Source organism: Vombatus ursinus, unplaced genomic scaffold, assembly GCF_900497805.2.
Source record: "Vombatus ursinus unplaced genomic scaffold, bare-nosed wombat genome assembly UNPS02010394.1, whole genome shotgun sequence".
Taxonomy (NCBI): Eukaryota; Metazoa; Chordata; class Mammalia; order Diprotodontia; family Vombatidae; genus Vombatus; species Vombatus ursinus.
The window spans coordinates 871,427-890,225 of record NW_020950172.1 but is presented as its reverse complement, the minus strand read 5'-3'; the positions used below and the strand labels follow the sequence as shown (position 1 = coordinate 890,225).

The 18,799-nt window shown below is 54.5% G+C and overlaps 1 protein-coding gene and 1 long non-coding RNA gene across 3 annotated transcripts in view; one reads left to right on the top strand and one right to left on the bottom strand.

Moving 5' to 3' along the window:
- Positions 1-2,146: 2,146 nt before the first annotated feature.
- FBLN1 (fibulin 1) overlaps positions 2,147-18,799 on the bottom strand; it is a 74,339-nt gene continuing 57,686 nt past the window's right edge. Inside the window, exons 15-17 of one of the 2 annotated variants that reach the window (XM_027854251.1) lie at positions 10,655-10,797; positions 9,071-9,202; positions 2,147-2,943 (exon numbers count right to left, since the gene is read on the bottom strand). In XM_027854251.1, coding sequence (XP_027710052.1) covers positions 2,804-2,943; positions 9,071-9,202; positions 10,655-10,797 — 415 coding nt within the window. In that variant the 3' untranslated portion in view covers positions 2,147-2,803. Of the gene's footprint in view, positions 2,944-9,070; positions 9,203-10,654; positions 10,798-16,637; positions 18,356-18,799 lie in introns of those variants that run through there. The other variant, XM_027854252.1, reaches the window with a different exon arrangement.
- LOC114037401 lies at positions 4,267-9,044 on the top strand. Its single transcript, XR_003568437.1, has 3 exons — positions 4,267-4,914; positions 6,735-6,939; positions 7,760-9,044. It is a non-coding gene; the product is annotated as an uncharacterized LOC114037401 (long non-coding RNA).

Below are 18,799 nucleotides of genomic sequence, written 5' to 3'. Positions count from 1 at the left end.
GCAGGAGGCTGCCTGAGGAAGCATGGACAGCAAAGGCTCCCGGCCCTTCGGGCACTGGACAGTTGGAGCACAGGTGGGGGGGGAGCTCTTGAACCTCACGCAGTCCCAGTTTCCTCATCTGCACAATATTCTCTCCGTCCTTGGCCTGTGTGAGGAACAGTGTATATTTGAAGTCGGGATTGTCCTTATCCCCAGGCTTCACACTCAGCCAGTATTAATTATCGCCGGTTTGGATTCCGCTCTTCGGTTCCCACCAAGGCCCCGCCTTCACCTGACCCACGGACCCACAGCTGCCCTTCCTGGGGTGCAGCTGAACAGACTTCAGGGCTCCAGTGAAATGCGGCTGCTCGGGCCAGCCCTGGAAGCCCAGGACTGCGACCCATCCAGGAGCAGCCGGTCTCCCCTCCCCTTAATGAGCTCAGGAGAGCTCCCCATCCCATCCCCTTAGGGAGAGCAGAGCCGTAATGAGCCTTTGTGGCCCCTGGGGCTCGAGTCAGCTTTGTAATTCAAGGTGTGAAAATGATACAGTAATTAAGACAAAGTCAGTTGAGTGGGTGGGAGAATTCCTTACCCTGGTGACTTCAGCCACAGTCAACAAGCTTCTATTCAGCCTCCCTGGGCACCCCCACCTGGGTCTAACATCTGGCACCCCCTAAATTCCCGCGTCCTGGGGCAAAGCCCTGGAGGCTCAGCCCTAGGTATGGCTATGTGGGCCAGGGAGATGGCTTCTTTCCCACTTCATCCCGAGTGCCTGCAGGAATAGTTCAATAGAAAGGGTTCTGAATTTGAAGTCAGAGGCTCTGTGTTCAAAGTCTGCTACCCACTAGTTCTGTGACCTGCAGCAAGTTGCTCAGCCTCTCTGGGCCTCAGTTTCTTCATCTCTAAACTGGGGAGAATAGTACCTGCCCTAGTCACCTCACAGGGCTATGGTGAAGATCGAACTTTTAAACAAAGAGCTACAGAAATGTGGGCAGTTATGAGTGCCCATAACAATTGTACTTCCCACTCAAAGCCTGGGCTATATCAGGTGCGCCTCCAAGCCACACAAAGTGATGTCCATTCCTCCTTAAAAAATCCAGCCTCCTAATAGGAATGTATATGTAGAGCCTATAACGGATTGCATGCTGTCTTGAGGAGGGTGGTGGGGAGGAAAGGGGAGAAAAATTTAAAACTCGAAAGTTTATGGAAGTGATTGTTGATAAATCAAAATAAATTAATTGAAAAAAAAATCCAGCCTCCACACCTTTGCACCTCCAGGGCCCAGCTCCCTTCTAAACCTGCCCAGAATTCCTACAGTCTCTGAGCTGTGTGCGTCCTTGGGGGCATCTAGGCCAGCCCTCGGCCTGAAGATTCCTCTTCATAATCCCTCTGCCTCTAACAGGAGGTCATCCATGTTCTGCTCTCAGACCTCCCGGGACCCATGCACTTGACCTCCTCATTCAGCCCCTCCCATTATGGAACAGCTCCAAATATCTCCTACCTGCTGAGCTTAGATCTGGGAACATCTCTGCTCATAACCTTCAATGGCTCCCTCTATCACCGCTCAAATGAGACAACAGAGATGAGCCTCGTGGTCAACCAGAAAGTGCTGAAGCCTAGAAGCTCGCTGGGCAGCCCCCAGGTCCCCCTCTGGCTCCTGCCTCCTGCCCTTCAGACCCTGCACATCCCAAGCCTGTTGCCCATGGCCGCATCTCATCTTGTGTCTATGCCTTGTTTTCGCCATCCCCCGTGCCCAGGATCTCTGCCTCCCCCCTCTCTATGAACTCTGACCCTCAAGACCTAGCTGAGGGCCTGCCTCCTCCATGAAGCCACCCAGGACTGTCTCAGGGACCTGCCTGGACCTCTCCTTTCTGCTCTGCACTTTCCCTTATACTGTAGAGATTTCTGGCTGTGGCCCACAAGGCTGTGGGCTAATACTCACGGCCCTTCCAGGCTCCTCAGATTCCTCTGCATGGGCCCCTTCTCCCTGGCCCTAAGCCCCAGTCACTCCATCCTTGGATAACCCACCCTGCATCCCAGAGCGCCCTGTAATGAGCTGCCCCACGTGGGTAAGAGCCCAGAGTGCCCTCCACACTGCTGTGAATAGTAGGAGCCATGGCTCACTCCGAGCCTCATAAGGACTTGTAGGGTGCTGCTGGACACACAAGACAGTTGTGGGGCTCTTTATTTCACACTTCTACCAAAAATGACAATGGGGGGGCAGAAAATACATTCATTGCATTATTGTAGGAACATGGCTACATACCCAGGGACCCCAGAGCGTAAGGATTGTGTCTCGACCCAGGGTTTCTTTACAGCGCTCAACTGTCCCTTCTAATCACCCCAGGATTCCATGGACCCAGCTGGCTGGGGCTGGGTTCTAGGGCTGGGTTCTAGGCCTGGGGCTGGCATGGCGGGGCTCGGTTCTAGCTGACCAGCACATGCAGGCACTGGCTGTGTTTCTTTGGGTTGGGATGTGTGCGAGCATGCGGCTAGAAAGAAGGGAAAGGCCCTTTTCTGCTTCATCTATGCCAAGCTCCCTTTCTCACCACCTCAGCTCAGACCAGCAGCGGCCGAGGCCGACATCGGGCCGTCCCTTCCGAAGAGGCAATGCGGGCTGGGCCACCGTCGGGCTCGGGCCCCGGGAGGGGAAGCGCCCGCTTTTCCCTTGGTGGGCTTTTCTCACCCCATCCTACCCCCATCCAGCACAGCTCCGGGCAGATCATGCTTAGGACAGAAATGAGCGAAAGGAAGAAAGCGTTGGGTCTTATACACAGAGGCAGGGCCTGATCCCTCGCGGCGAGGCTGGCCCAGGAGCCGACTCTCAGAACCAGTATTCAGAGACAAAGATGTGGACGTTGACCACGTTGCGGTGGGAGACCACCCCACCCACCACATAGTTCATCTCCAGCTTGAGTGTGACGTAGAAGGGGCCCACGATGGGACGGATCTGACGCACCACGCCTGCCAAGAGCAAGGACAACTGGGTCAGCAGAGGCCCTGTGAGGATGCCTGCCCTTCCCCCACCCCATGACCCAGCACCCAGGCACTGGCCAGGATGCTGAGCGCTCCAGGACCGAGCAGAAAGTCGTTCCTGTGCTCCCCCGCTTTCCTGTCTCAAGGCGCAGGTGTTCTTTTATTATCCTAATTGGTCAGAGGATTCCAGAGCAGCAGGCCTCAAAGCCAGAAGGAACTGCATTCAAATCCTGCCCCCCATGCCTCCCTCCCAGCCAAGGGGACTGCTGACCCCCTGCTGCATTGGAGGGACTTCCCTCCTCTGGAAGTTCCCTTTGCTAAAGAAACCGATCCCAGGTTAGGTCGGGTTTGGAGGCTGGATTAATTCATTCAGGATATTGTGACCCTGGGGGCCATGAAGGGGGCTGGGGGGATTCTGTTGAAGGTATCCTCCTGTACTTGGGCTCTGGGCTCCCCGCACCCCATACTGTGATGGGCGCCTGGCCCAGCCCTTCCAAAGCATCCGCTGAAAGCGCTCACTGGGGGCGCTTTCCACCCTGGGAGCTCACTGCCTGGGCCCTTGAGCCTCGGTGGGCCTGCTGGGTGAGTCAGCCCCGAGATCGATGGCCTTTCCCCGAGTGTCCTCAGCCCTCCCGGGTGGGTCCACATAGTACCGAAGACGCTATCAAAGGCCACCTTTGGTCTGGAAAGCTGGGGGTGCCTCCTCTGGGCCATCAGCAAACTGGCTTCCTCTGGCCATCCGCCCTGGGTCTGGGCAGGCGGAGCCTCTGGGGGGCTGGCCTCATGGGAAGTGGGAAGAATTATGGGTATGGAGTTGGAGGGCCGGGCTTCAAATCCTAACTCTGCTTGTGGTCACCTGTGTGGCCTTGGGCTTTCCCTAGCCCTCTCTGGGCCTCGGGCTCTGTCCAGTGAAGGGCGTGGCTCTGAGGTCCCTTCTAGCTTTCAATCTGGGACCCTGGGGTTGTCTCACCCCACAGTCCATGGTTTCCAATGCTCTTTCCTAGTAAATGTCTCCATTTTTACGAGGGAGGAAACTGAGGCCCCAGAAGCTGAGAGACTGGCCTAAGGCCCTCCCTGGGGTCGGATGTGCACACCTCCATAACCCTGGGCCTTCCTGCCCTGAGGGATGCATTTCCTTGGCCAGGCTGCAGTCAGGAGCAGCCTCATTCTAGTCCCAGAACCCCGGGTTCTCAGCAGGAAGGACAGACTCTCGGGCGGCTGGTCCCAGCCCTCCTGAAGCATGAACCGTAGGTCTGAGAGGTTGTCGATTATCCAGACTCTGCTTTCGTGATGGGGAGCTCATTACCTTCCGAGAAAGCTGCTTCCACGGGGGCCATCTGCCTTCCCAGAACCTCCCCCAGTGTCGCTTCTTCTGCCTCTGAGGCTGACCCCTCATCCACGTGGCTGCCTGGGGAGGGGGGCAGACAATCACCACACCGGCCCTGACCTCTTCTCCAGGCTGACTGCCCAGCTCCTTCCAACGGTCTTCCCAGGCGTGGCCTCTCTCACCTGGGTTGTCCTCTTCTCTGGCAGGGCTCCAGGCTGCCCGAGTCCTCCCTTAAACAGGGCGCCCACCGACGGAGGCTGCCCAGGACTTCTGGGAGCCCCCCTCACTTGACCCAGGAGGACAGGGAGGCGGGCGTGGGCTGAGGGAGCCCATCCCCCACTGCGGGTGCAGCACCCCTTCCGCTCAGCTCAGCTCGGTCCTTCAGTGACACTGACCCTCCTGGGAGCCGACTTGGCAGCCGGCCACGGGCAGCTCTCTCCCCCGGTGACTCGCTCCCCCGGTGACTAGTCGGACAAAGCTCTTGCCTAATCCTGAGGATTTGGCGTGAAAGCCTCACAGAGCCGATCCATCACCACCGGGAGGACGGCTTGGCGGCTGTTTTCAGGGGGAATTTCTGAATCAGGAAGTGAGCACCGGCGCAGTGGAGCCTAATCCTAGGCCAAGCCTTCGGAGTAAGTCCAGGGGAAAGGGTCACAGTGGCCTCTTTGACCCCTTCCAGGGTCCTGATTTTCCAAAGCTGGGCTTGTCCCGAGATTGGGCTCAGGCGTGGATTGTGCCCCGTGGCCTGCCATGAAGGGAGCCCCACAGCCTTTCCCCTGCAAGCCTGGACCCAGGCCTTCCACGGCCCTCTCAGGAGCATCTCCGTCCACTCAGCCCACTCTTCCTCCATGCCCTCTGGAGGGGCCCTAACCACAGAAGCCTTGGGGCTCCGGTCCGGGCTCCGGGAGTGTGGCCCTGCCCACCTTGTGTCCCCATTGCACAGGGAGGTTTTACAGCCTGGGGCTGGGGGCTGGCCTCAAATCCCCGCTTTCCCCCCATTCTCTCTCTCTCTCCAGCTGGAGTTCCATTGCTGCCACCTTATCCTCCACGGCAGCTGTGGGCTCTACCCCCAGGAGAACAAATTCCCCCTCTCCCACATCACTCAGTGTCTCACCCTCCCAGGGGGTGTCAGGCTCATGTGACCCAAGAGGATCTAGTTCATGAAGGGGCTGGGCCAAGGCCCCATCGGCATGAAACAGCAGAATTCGGATTTGGACCTGCACCCTTGGACTCCCAAACCAGGATTCTTCCTCCTGCAAAATGCTGGTTGGAAGGGACCGTCCAGGTCCTCTGGTCAAACTCTGGCCCCAGTGAGGAATCCTCCGGACAGCCTGGCCGGCGGTCAGGGGCCTCTGCTTGGGCTCGGGGGTCAGAAGACTGGGCTGCAGCTTCCTCCTCTGTAAAACTGGGGGGGCCTTGATCCAGCCCCAGAACCGCAGAGTATCGGAGCAGGAAGGGACCCTGACCGGTGGCCTCAGAGGCCTCTCTGGTTCTGGGTCTGGTCCCATGATCTATGCTGGCTGGCCTCTGGGAATGGACAGCTCCCCCACTTAGGAAGACATACCCAAAGTCTGGAAGCAGTGGGGTGAGAAGCAGGGAGTCCAAAGAGCTGGCCTCAATCCTCGCCCTGCTGCCTCTCTCTGTGGGCCTGACTTCTCCCTCGGCTGGTAAAACTAGCTCTCGGAGGGGGATTCAAGCTGCAGATCTCGAGATCCAAATTGTGATGAGGTCCCCTGATCTGCCTTCTTATAAGGGCTCCTCCTTCGGAGTCCCCAAGGAGTTCTGCCCTCGAGGCCAGTCCCAACGCAAGGCGATCAGGATTCCCAGAGGACAGAGAGTCTTACAGGCATAGGGAACAGCCTGGGCAAAGGTCCTGAGGCCAGAGATGGAGAGTTGTGTCTGGGGAAGTTCCTGGGGTTTGACTCCACTGTGTCAGGTGGTGTTTGCCCACCAGAGGTGAAGCCCTCCATGGTTGGGGCCCCCCTGGAGCTGCTCCTGAGGAAACAGTCAGAGCGCGGGCCTGGTGGTCAGTGCTGAGGGCTGGGGGAGCTGTGCGGGTAGGGGCACCTCCCCTCCCTAGGAACAAGCAGGGAGAGCGGCCCAGTGCCCAGCAGACAGCACTGATGGCTGCAATTTAGCTAAATTGTTTGGAGGCCGAGGCAGGGACGCCATCGGTGCTGGGAAAGTGCCGTAATTAGAACTTTCAGAAATGAAAAGAAACACGGGTCCCACTCTGCACTCTTGATCACTTCAGGATGAACCCTGGGGTCTGAGAGTGAGGTGTGCACACACACACGTGCACACACATGCACACACATGCACATGGCATGTTCTGACTTCTTTGGAATGTGGTACTTTATGAGGGAGGGAGGGAGGAGCGGGGCAGCCTCAGGATCGTGTTTGGGGAGCTCCCTCTGTACACAAATCTCTCGCCTCTGTGCCTTTGGTCAAGCTTTTTCCATGCCTCCAACGCCGTGCCTCCTCACCTCCTCTTGCTGGAATCCCTAGCTGCCTTCCACAGAGAGCTCCTGGGTCCCGATCACTGAGCAGCCTTTGGCTTCCGGGGCTGGCGAGCAGTGACTTACCGCATGATGGTGAGAAGGGATTCCTGCTCCAGGCAGACACCAGACTCATCCCTGCTAGCTTGGCAATCCTTGGTAAGCTCCTTGTGGAAGTCATGTCAAGGAAAGGAGGTCACTTCAAGGCAGTCCTGGGTGCCCCCGATAGGACAGGTGCTCACATGAGGCAGTGCCGCGGGAGGGGATGGGGCGGGGGGATGGGGCTGGCAGGGTGACCACAGCAGCTCTCCATGCTGGTCAGAGCACGCCTGGGCACCTCAGGGCTGTAGAAGAGCCGAGGGTCCCTAGGAGGGCAGTGACCAGCCCCGGGGGAGAGCCCCCAGCCCAGGAGGAGCAGCCGGAGGGGCGAACATGGGAGCTGGATCATGACCAAGATTTCCATGGGGAGGCCGCTGGAGGCCTGCCAGAAAAAGCCAGCCACAAACTTTAGACTGTGTCCCCAGGTGGAAGAGAGGCCTGGAGGCAGCCAGCTCCCTCTACACAGGGCCGCTGCTCAGTTCCAGTGGAGATGGGGAATTATCCGGGTCTGCTGTGAACCAGCTGCCCTCCGGGGTTCCTTCCAGCTCTGGGATTCTGGGGCACAGTGGCTTGGATTTATATCACGGCCCTGTCACTCAAGGTCTGTGTGACCTTGGCCTTAGCTGGGCCCCATGGATGATGAGGGGCTTGGAACAGCGGACTTCCGGGGTCCCCCCAGCTCTAGATCTTATGACCATAATGACTGTCCCCAGTGTGGTCACAGTTTGGGGGGTGATGGAGGGAGCTGCTGACCATGTAAAGACCAGTCCAGCCCTGGCTCTATGGCCCTCTGATAAATAGGTCTGAAGGAGGCTGCTGCCAGTCATTGTGGCCTCCGTGTTCTAACGCCCCCTCTCTGACATTCCCTCTCTCCCCCTAGAACCTGAGCCATTGAGAAACTCTGCCCAGGAGTGAGAACGATAGCGTGATAACACTAGGGCCACAAGCTGGACGCTGTGCCCGGGCTGGAGCCAAGATGGCGGCCCCAGAGCATCCAGCAGCAGCAGAAGTCTCATGACTCGGAGGGATCAGGCCTGGGGGCTAGACCCAGTCCGGCAACAAACTCTTTCACTTCCAACTCTGTGGACTTCACTTTCCTCGGCTGAAAAATGGGGTTTGGGAGTAAATTGCTTCTAAGGTCCCTCCCACCTTTGACATTCTCTGTTCTAAGCTCCCTCCCAGCTCTGACATTCCATGTCTCTAAGATTTTTTTTAAATGGAGGATCGTTGCAGAGAACTCTGTGCTGAGGAATTCATTCCTAATGTCAATTAACCATTTTTAATTCTTTCTCAGTGACCTAGGATGGGCATGGGGAGAAGAATGCATCAGTCGAAGCTTGGTGTTGTATTTATAACAAGGGGACCCATTCGCAAACTTGTAAAGTTGCTGCAAACGAACCTTTGGCCAAGGCTGGAGACACATTTCCTTCCATCTCCAAAGCCAAGTTGTCAACAGCAGGTTTTACAGGCAGGGGATTGAAACCTTTTCCAGCGAAGGGCCAACGCCACCGTGTGGACAGGAAGGTCAGGGTTTAGTGGTCCAACACTGCCCCCTCGTGGCCACATTCCAAAACTCTACCAGAGGGCTGATGGCAGAATTCTGCAATGTCTCCGGGGTGGGGAACCCTGATACTCTCTGCTTGAAGGCCCCTCTAGCTCTGACCTTCCCTGTTATAAGGGCCCTCCCATCCCTGACATTCCCTGTTCTAAGGGCCCTCCCAGCTCTGACTTGCCCTGTTCTGTCCTTCCATGTTCTATGTTCTAAAGTCCCTTTAGGTTCTAACAGTTTGTGTTCAGAACCCTCCCTGCTTCGACATCATGCTCTCCACTAGGAAATCATCAGAACAGTTTCTTCTCTTGTGAGGACAGGCTTTCTGTCGATTCTACAAGTGTTTCCCAAACATTTCTACTCCTTTCATCGCAACCTCCTTGGCATTGGGGGATGGAAGGAGATGGGGTTCCTGCCCCCGCGGAGCTGAGAGTCCAGTAGAAACACCAGGGCAGAAGCACCAGCTTGTATAACAAGATGCCACTTCAGTGAGAGGTCGAGCTGCTGAGACTTGAGTCAGACCTTGAAGGGCAGGTTCTGTGACCAGGCTCCCGGAGGAGCCCGCCCAACCTGCCTGGCGGCTTGGCACGGTCAGGAGTTGACAGAGCCGGACAGATCTCGGGGACCTGGAAAAGTACTCACCCACGGTCATGCCGTCCAGATACCGCTTAATGATGTCGAAAGAGTCCCTGAGGTTCCCTTCCGTGATGTCGAAGATGATGTCAGCGTGGTTGGCGGGGTATGCGGGTGTGACGGCCCGAAGGAAGATGATTTCTGTGGGTGAGGACACATGTCGGGGGGGGAGGCGGCGACTTTGAGCAGAGAAGAGGAGAAAGGGGGCAAGAGCGGAAGCTGATGGCGAGTACTTCGTGCAGAGGAGCTCACAGTGGGCGGCCCTGATTCTCTCAGTAAAGAAAGAGGCAAGGTCGTCGTGAGAGAGAGAGAGGGCCCGGGGGAGCTGTGGGGGTTTCAGGGTGGAGAAGCAAGGTTGAAATGGATTAGGGAGGACTGAAAGCGCTTCTTTGCCGCAGTGAGGACCCAGGCGAGATTAGATATCACGCCTCTGCAGAGAAGCTGGGCAGCCTGTGGCGCAGGACGTCCTCCCTCAGCCGCGTTCAGCGGCTCGTGAGGAGGAGCAGAAGAGGCAGGTGGGGGCTGAGGCCGGGTGAGGTATGGGGGAGGGATCTAAGGGCATAGGACATTGTGGAGTGAAGTGACCAGTTCAGGGTCAAGACTGGGAAAGAAGGAAGATGAAGTCCCAGCAGGGAGGAAGCCCGAGAGAGCGCTGAGGGCAGAGAACGAGGGATGGGAAGCTACGGTGGGAGGGAGGAGCCACCATTCCTTCCCTCTTGGACGTTTATGCAGCGCTTAGAACGCGCTGAACAGTGCGCTCAGGATCAGACTACAAATGCAAAAGCAAAGGCAATCCCTGCCCTCCAGCAGCGTGCATTCTGATAGGGGAGACAACCCCAAAAGGGACCGGTGGCTCTAGAGCCTGTGCTGTAGGGCCTAGAAAGGAGCAGGGATGGCCAGTGAGCCATAGGGGCACACGGGGGGACACACCCCTTCCAGGACTCTGACTAGGGTGCCAGCAACGGAAAGAGGGTGTGGGGGTTGGGGAAGGCTAGCACACACCCTTCCCAGGTGAGGCAGCTGACCAGGGCGGCCAAAGAGTCAAATGAATATGGATGTGGCTGGTGCGTAGAGGCAGCTGTGGGAAGCACACTCCCTGAGAAGGGCAGGGGGAGGAATGAGGGGCTGGGCTGGGGTCAGGAAGGAGATCCAGCCCTAAAAGATTGACCATGGAATAAAAAGTTGTGGATGATGGATGTTGAGATCCAGGGTGGTGAGATTCAGGGTGTGACCATCCCTGAGTGTGGCTGAGGTGGAATGGGGGACGTCCTTGGACTCAGGGGAGGTCCAGGAGTGGGAGGGAATATCCATGTGGATGCCCTGGTACAAGGGCGGGAGTTGTGGGGAAGAAGAAGATGGTAAGCCAGGGAAGGAAGCCCTTGAATTGAGTGCCAAGGCACCCAGGCCTCCTGACATTCCTTCCCATGCTCTTTGGTACAGCAGGAAGAACCTGGGAGGAGGAATTAGGAGATCTGACCCCAGCGCCCCAGCCTTCACACTCCCCACCCCTCCCACCTCTGTATACTCTGCCCAGGAGCAATGCTGAATGGTCCTAGTGGTCCATGGCCCCAAGGACTCAATCCCATGACTTACCTTCAGGCCGAGTAAACTCTCGGAATGTGGGCAGGGAGATCACTGTGTGGGAGATAGTGTGGACGGGGTCCAGCACACAGTTGACATCAATGGGTCGACAAGACTTGATGCAACGGACAGTGTCTGTCTTCTCGTGTCGGATCCTGGGAGAGACAATAGCAGAGAACGTGTCGGGTTGGGAGGACCAGCCAGGGGAGGGACGGGAGAGGGATGTCTCTTGGGGAAAGGATCGCTGAAGTCTAGGACTGAGCCTGGAGTCAGCAGACCTGAGTTCAAATCCTGGTCCTGACAAATGGGCCCACAACTGAACAGGAAAAATGGGGCAGCTGGATGTACTTCAAGACATTGCAAAGCTTCTTTAATGACTCCAAAATTCTCCCAGAATCAAAGCTTCGCCCATCTCTTTAATACCAGAGTCATACCAGCATTGTGGTGTGTCTGCAAATCGTGATACACCCCAGTCATCACTCAGAGGGCATCGGAGAGGGGCCTGGTGGGCATGAGCAGGCTGTGACATGAAGCAAATGGATTTCTATGAAGTCAAGAATGCCACCCAAAATGCCACCCAAGGATGCCACCCAAAAAGTCTACAATGAGGGAGGACCGTGTGTCCCATGTCGAGAGCAGGGTTACTGGCGGAAATTCCCTGTGTTCCGCTCTTGTCCTCATACCAGGAGAGAGTGAGAAAGAGCCCCTGGGGCAACCTCACGGAATGGTAGAGGCTGGGACTGGCCCTTGTGGATGGAGAGGGAACTGCATCCTCAGAGGGTAAGTCCACAACAGTGGTACCAGGGATCCAGCTGAGGGTCTAGGGAAAGAGGCAGCGGATCTCAAAGGTTAAAACAATTGAGAACGTTGGTCCAAAGGGATGGAGAGGTCTCAAGGATGAAATTCCAAGACACCAACATGAGTGAAGAGCGACCAGCGAGGCTAAGCAGGAAGTCAATCAGTCCGCTGGAGTTTTGAGGAGCCATTGTCCATCCCAGGATCCCTTAGAGAGAACCAGAGGACGGTTTCTCAGGCAACATGTCCTTGAACAAGAGTCCACTACACACCATCCCGTTGAGTGTTCACTGAGATTTCACTACAAGATCTCCTGTGATGGGGAGCTCATTACCACTTGAAACAGCCAAGGGCAGTTTAGCCTAATTCTTGCTGTTAGGAAGCTTTTCCTTGAGACCTAATCTGTGCCCTCTGAACTTCTATCCCTGCTCCACGTTCTGCATTCTGGGACCAAGTAGGTTAAGTTCCATTTCCCTTTCATGAGATGGCCCTTTAAATACTTGAACACGGTGTATATTAACTATATATCCCCAATTCCTTCAAGCAGTCCTGGTCCGGCACAGTCTCCGAGCCTCACCTTCCAGGTGCACGTCCCCTGGATACAGTTCCATTTTCACTGTCCCTCTTAAAATGAAGCACCCAGAACCAACCACAGTCCTCTGGCCATTGGCTGAGCCAGATGGTGGCATTGCCACCTCCCTTCTCGGACACTATGCGCTTGTTAGAAAGGAAGACACCACGTTCTTGTTCAGGAATTGTAGCTCCCTCGTTATTTGGAGAACTCTTCTGATACCATAACACCTACAAGTTACATCAAGCTTGTTCTGCAACATAATCCTGGGTTGTTTAAAATTATTTCTGCCTGATCTGCCTTGTTTTGGCCATTCCGTGGACTCCAGGTCCAGAATCATATTGCATGATTCTGGTTTTCCCTACAAAGGTTACCACTGTCATACAGAACATGACCATCTTTGGGAGACTGCCCCCAAAGAGTTTATCAGGCTGGTTCTGCTGGTTGGTGGAGGTTTGGCAAGAGGGGCGCCTTTTCTACTGGGGACTCCAGTGGAATCTCTGTCGACCAGGGGACTCCCAAGAGAAGCTTGGCTTCCTGCGTGAAGCTGACCCCCTAGACACTGGAGTGTCTGTGCATCTCAATGGGAGCCAGGAAATGTTATTGTTATTTCTTAAATCACAGAACTGCGTGTGGCCAGACCACATGGTCCACATCAGAATGTGTGTACCTGGCAAACAGTCGGTGCTTAATCAATGCTTGTCAATTGCTTGGTTGATAGCCTGTCAGATCTTCCATATAGAGTATCTACTGGGTGCAGGGAGTTGGGGAAGGGAGCTGGAGAGGCTAAGAGGGGCTCTTTTGATTCTTTTACTACTCCATGGGTGACACTTTCCCTCTGTTGTCCTTCCCACTTGCTGCATGACCCCATGCCGTCTTTTCTAGTCATATGTGCCTTGCAGAACACCAGGGATGTCACTTCTTGAGTCTTTGGTATAACTGACGGTCATTAACAGAATGGAAGGTCCCTGAGGGCAGAGGCTGTCTCACTTTTATGTTTGCATCCACAGCACCCACATGCTGGGCATGGGGCACACACAATCATGAGTGCTCGGCCCGGGGGACACAAGATCTATTCCCCCCTCCCCCTCTGCTGGTCCCATCTCCAGAATTCTGACTGTCCATAGCATCACCAGAGGAATCACACTTCCATTTGTCATGTATAATAGTCAAACTAGGTTCAAGTCTCTCCTTGTCCTGGCTGTGCCCCACCCTGAGCAAGCTGATCCAGTGCCAGAGGTGGCTCTCTGTTTGCCAAAGTGGGTGCTGACTGGCGTTGGTAGACAGAGTTCCCCCTCCTGGAAGTTCTACTTACCAATGAATTCACAGGTCTGGGCCAAGAAAATTACATGGATACGGTAACCAATAGAAGGGTTCCTGGTAGCTAGAAACAGGCTGTCTCCTATCACCAATCAATACTTTTGTAAAGTAAGTGTCAGGACATGAAGTGCCAGAAAATGACCTGGGCCAGACCCAGACCTATAAGGAGAACTGAGTGCAGATGATGGAGGCTGGCTATCCAGACGTGGTCCAGTCCTGGTGCAAACACCTGGACAACACCTCAGCCTGGACCAAGAGCATCACTAATGGCCTACCTGGCCACTCTCCCACCTTCAGGAGAGTCACCTCTCTCTGCATGGATGGAGGAAACCAGCAGGGACGGTCACCAAATGCCCCCATCTCTCCCACCTCACCATTAACTGAAGCAAGTAGAGGAAAGCAGATTCCATTGGGCAGATTACTGGTGTGGAAAAAACAAACCGTGGCTCTCATGTGGAGGATCTCTGTTCTTGGGCCCCTCTCAGTTCCTGATCCTAAAATGCCCAATTTCTTCAACCTCTACCAAGGACACATTGCTCTAAGGTCAGCCTGTCTCTCTGCTTTGAAGCCTAGAACCTGAGGCTGAGCCTGACTGAATCCTGCATAAAAACCACAGTAGGGCAGGGGGGATTGATGTCCACCCCGTCTTCATCGCTGCTGCTGCCTGGGACAGTAAGAGCCATCTCATTCAGGGACTGGGGAGGTTGGCCTGGCCTGGATGATGTCAGTAAGGGGACACCAGGGGGTCAGTCTCTCCACTCATGTCAGAAGGGTAACTGATGTCCTTTTACAAACTCTGCTCCCATAATAAGGACCTCCCAGACCATCAGTAACTGGTGACTGAACCACACTTTGAGCACTCCCAGAGCAGGGGGTCACTCTACAGTTCCCTCTAGCCCTCATCTTGCCTATGCGACCAACCTACTACGATTGCTTTTTTTAATGACAGGGCTTACTGGAAACAAAGTAAACGTGCATCATTTGGGAAATGGCTAAACAAATCGTGGTTTATGGATGGAATGGAATATGACTGTGTTGTAAGAAGCGATGTGTGTGATGAATACAGAGAAGCCTGGGAAAATCGCCATGACCTGATGCGGAAGGAAGCCAGCAGAACCGAGGAAACAAGAGACAGAATAATGGTATCCATGTAAAAGGAAGAACCACCACCACAAAACAGTCAGAGTTGAAGGTGGTGAGGTTATAATGACCAATAAGGAACTTCCACCTAGGGGCCACACATGCCTAGTTGGTGACTGCCCCTCCCAAACTCTGTTTCTAGAAAGCATGGACCACCCCTGGCTCCTCTGCTCCAATGGCCTCCTCCAAAGCCTCCTTGCCAATCATCACACTGCCAGTGCTGTCCTTACCCTTCTTCCCCTCCCCACTACAGTTCTGGAACCACGAACTAGGACATTAACTCTGCCACTGTTCCTGGATGGGGAGTATTCATCTATTACCCTTTGGTCCCCTCACCGTTTCAGTCATTTTCCAGACTACAGTGTCTCTCTTTGGTCACCATTCCCCATGTGTGGTGGCTCCTCACCCCCACCTCCCCCCAAATTAGAATGTAAGCTCCTTCATGAATGTCTCTGTTGTGGGAAGATGTTCTCTACCTGCTCTGCTTTCTCCTTCTCACTTCATTCCTCCCCTTTCCAACTAAGCAAAAGAGAAGCAAAAGTGAAACCCCCTCCCTCCCCCGGGTTACTTGGGTCCTATTTTGTAATTGTTCTTCTAGGCTCTTTCCCTTTAATCAACCAATCCTTAATCCAGAGTCTGCCGGCCTCCTTCACTCCAAGAGAAAAAAAGTGCTGCGGCTAATAAGTCGGAAGAGTTGTAATTGTGCATCCCTTAGAGGAATCACTTAGAATAAATCTCTCTTCACCTAAGCCTATTTTCCTTTTCTCACTGAAGAGACTTGGCTTGAGGGTAGGGGTAGGGTACGAGATGCTTTGGACAATGAGTCTTGAGAGCAAAACTGAAGAAGCAAAAGTCATTGTGGGAAAAATGACCTAACATACTCCTTTGATAATTCTGACTTTAAGTATTTCTTGATATCAGTGATTGAAGAAATACATACATTCCTCATAAGAAATAAATGAAACTTTCTGTATTGTTAGACAACACACACACACACACACACACACGAAAGAAAGCCTATATGGTCTGTGAGGGCAAGCAGGCGTTGTATTTGTATTTCTATCTCCATCGCCGAGCTCAAATTTGGCTTCATTATTGGTTTTTTCATTTGTCCATTCTACTTGGCCCCAAAGAAGAGAAATGAGAAGAACTGGGGAGGTGGTGGGGGTGGAGTCTGAAACACTGTGGATAACATCAGACTTTCATGATATGTTGGCCAATTTTGCAAAACTGTTTGCTCCTATCTTTTTCATTTTTTGGTATATAGGATGGATTTCTGGGAGGGAGAGGAGATGGGTGGGGGAGCAGATACATTGGGAAATGTAGGTAATGTAACGCAAAAGCTAGCAATAAAAATGATTTTTAGCAAAATGGTAGGATTACACATCAGCGTCACTTGTAGCGCATGTCCCTTTGTGGCCTCTGGATTTTCCTCCCCCAACCAATTTCCTAGTTCTAGAAACAGGAGACCTGAATCTAGTTAGATTCTCTCAGTAGGCAGATACTCACATCAAGAAGATGAGAGTTTCTTAAGAGCAGGAATCTGAGTCTTAGCTACACTACAGTGTATGCAGAGTGCTTCAAGGCCCCTATTAACGGCAGCTGTCATCATCAATGTCATTATTAGCATTCCCCAAGGAGGATGCTTTACACACAGTAAGCATTGACCACAAATGTGAGATGAAGTCAATTGAACTATCCCCATTATCTCCTGCCAAGAGTAGCCCTAGCGTGGGAACGTTGGATGTTGGAGAAGCTTATTCCCAGAGATGATGTCTCTGGAACAACCACTGGCCCTGTCCCTCTGTGTTCTACTTGAGCAGGGCCTCAACCACTCTGAGGAGCAAGTCAATCCAAGCTTTTCTTAAGCACCTACTGTGTGCCAGGCCCTGTACAAGGCGGTGAGGATACAGAGAGATGTGTGAAACAATCTGTGTGAAAGAACCCCAGAAGGGTTGACATTCTACCTAGGAGAACATTTGAATGGGCCAAGTGGCCGGTCCAGGAGGAGGTGGGATTAGCAACACTACACTTGATTCACTTAGGGAAACGGGAGAAGTCAGCTAGCGACACAGTACCTTTCGTGCTGAGGGTAAAAAGGGGTCTCCAATTCAAACCATCTTTTTTCTAAACGGGAAAGTGAGGAAATGAGAGCCCAGCCTGATCTGATCCTTGGGAGGAGCAGGAGGTTTATTGACAGGAGCACAGAAGTCAGCACAGAGAATAAGCACAAAACCCCAGACTGTACAAAGCACCCACCTTTACCTTTTCTTTTAAATGAATGATCCATCACACAAACAGCAGAACGATTCCTAATGGCTAAGGAAAAGGAGGCAAACAATCCGGGCCTGCCCTCCATAGGTCAGAGGCAGCCAAGCAGCAGTGACAAGGCTTGGAGTCGACAAGACTTAAGTTCAAATCCTGCCTGTGTGACCCTGAGCAAGTCACTTCGGTTCTGTGTGCCTGTTTCCTTATCTGTAAAATGAGGGGTTGGCCCAGATGAGTCCCTCCCAACTCCAGAGTGAGTCTCCCATGATCTCTCTAGACCTGTTTCCTCACATGGAACATGAGAGTGAAATGAGGCGGTGGTCTCTGGAGCTGTGCCCAGGGTTAAAATGCTGTGATTTTTATTAGAAAGAAAGATTCTGAGCTCAGAAGGAATTCGCCAAGAAGCACTTCTAATTATTCCGTTAGTAAGCCCCGCCTTTGATCGCCTCTCTGCCCTCTGCCTCTGCTGTTCTATTGATCTCTAAGCCCTGTGGGGCCTGGGCCCTGCACCCACTTCAATCACCCACGTGACGTAATTACAATGTAAGGTAATGTAGCTCCCTAAGGTTTACACGCGGTATCCCCTCGGCCCCTCAAACAAGCCTGGGAGGGCTGCTGGAATGATGCCCATTTTACAGATGAGGAAAGGCTCAAAAGGTTGGGGAAAGGACTCGCCCAGGATCACGCGGCGGAGCGCCAGAAGCGAGATTTGACCTCGCTTTCCAGGACTCCCCCCAGCACGGAGATGAGCCACCCTTCGGTGGGCTACCCTGGGCAGCTAGAAAGGCTCGGCCTGATCACGGTCCGGGACCCGGCTGGATCGCGAAGCTCTCCGCCCTAGCCTGGCTCCTCCGGCGCCTGCGGGAGGCCGGGCCATCTCCCCAAGGCCGCCTCTCAGGCCCGCACCACTGGAGTCCCAGCCTACCCAAGGAGGCAAGGGCAGAGAATAGCGCGGAGACAGCCTAAGGCCGCGACTCCAGGCCCAACTCTGCTAACCTCTAGATGGCCTTTGGGTCAAGAGGCCGTCGAGACTCCGAGCCTCAGTTTCCTCATTTGTAAAACAGAAACAGTACTTGGCCTGCCACCTCCCAGGGCAGGTGTGAGGAGGGTTCTGCAAACCTGGACCCTGATTCCGACTGGCGATGCGCATCCCAGGGGGCAGGATGGGGCCACACGGGGGACGGGGCTTGGGGGAGGATGGGCACTTTATTATTCCGGGGGGCGGAAGGGGGCGGGGAAGGGGGAGGCGCCTGTGCCTGCCAGCTCAGCGCTCAGCAGTCACGAAGACGTGGAGCTTGGCCACGAAAGTGTTCACGGCGCCGTGACGGGACAGCTCCATCTGCACCGTAAGGAGCAGGTCCCGCGGCTCGGGGATCGGCCTTTGCACGGCCACCACGCCACTGTGCGCGGCCACTTTGTGGGTGGTGAAAAAACCCTCCTCGTTCCCACTGGTGATGGTGAAGAAGACGCGGTCCCCAGGGACGGCGCTGGAGGGGCCCATGCGGAAAATCACAGCCGGCACTTGGATGGTGGTGGGGAAAGAGAGATGATAGTGCGTTATTCTCAAGGGCAGCCTCGGGCATTCCTGATTCTCATTACAAGGCAAGCGCTCGCAGTGACTGCAAGAAAACGAAGAAGACAAAGAAATAGGAGAGTTAGCTCTGGAGGAGCAAGCCAGGCAGGCGGGGGAGGAGGGGGTGCTGGGAGGAAGGCACGCAGGTTAGGGGGATGCGGCTCAGGGCAGCATCCTGAAGAAGCCGCTGGCAAGGGCAGAGGACGGAGATCGGGCCCAGGAGCCTGGCCTCCGGCTGCCTAACCCTGCCTGGGACAAGGCCAAGGCCAAGTTTCCTGAATAATACGTGGTGGTTGGGTTGGATGCCATCTGAGGTCCCTTCCAGATGTAGGACCTCCAACACTCTCACTGCCTGCTGAGGGCTCTTATGAGAGGGGAACGGCCCTTTAACCATCAAAACAACACTGAAGTGGGGGCTGTTTCAGAAACTTAGAACAAGGAATGTCAGAGCTGGGAAAGGCCTTAGAACAAGGAATGTCAGATCTTGGAG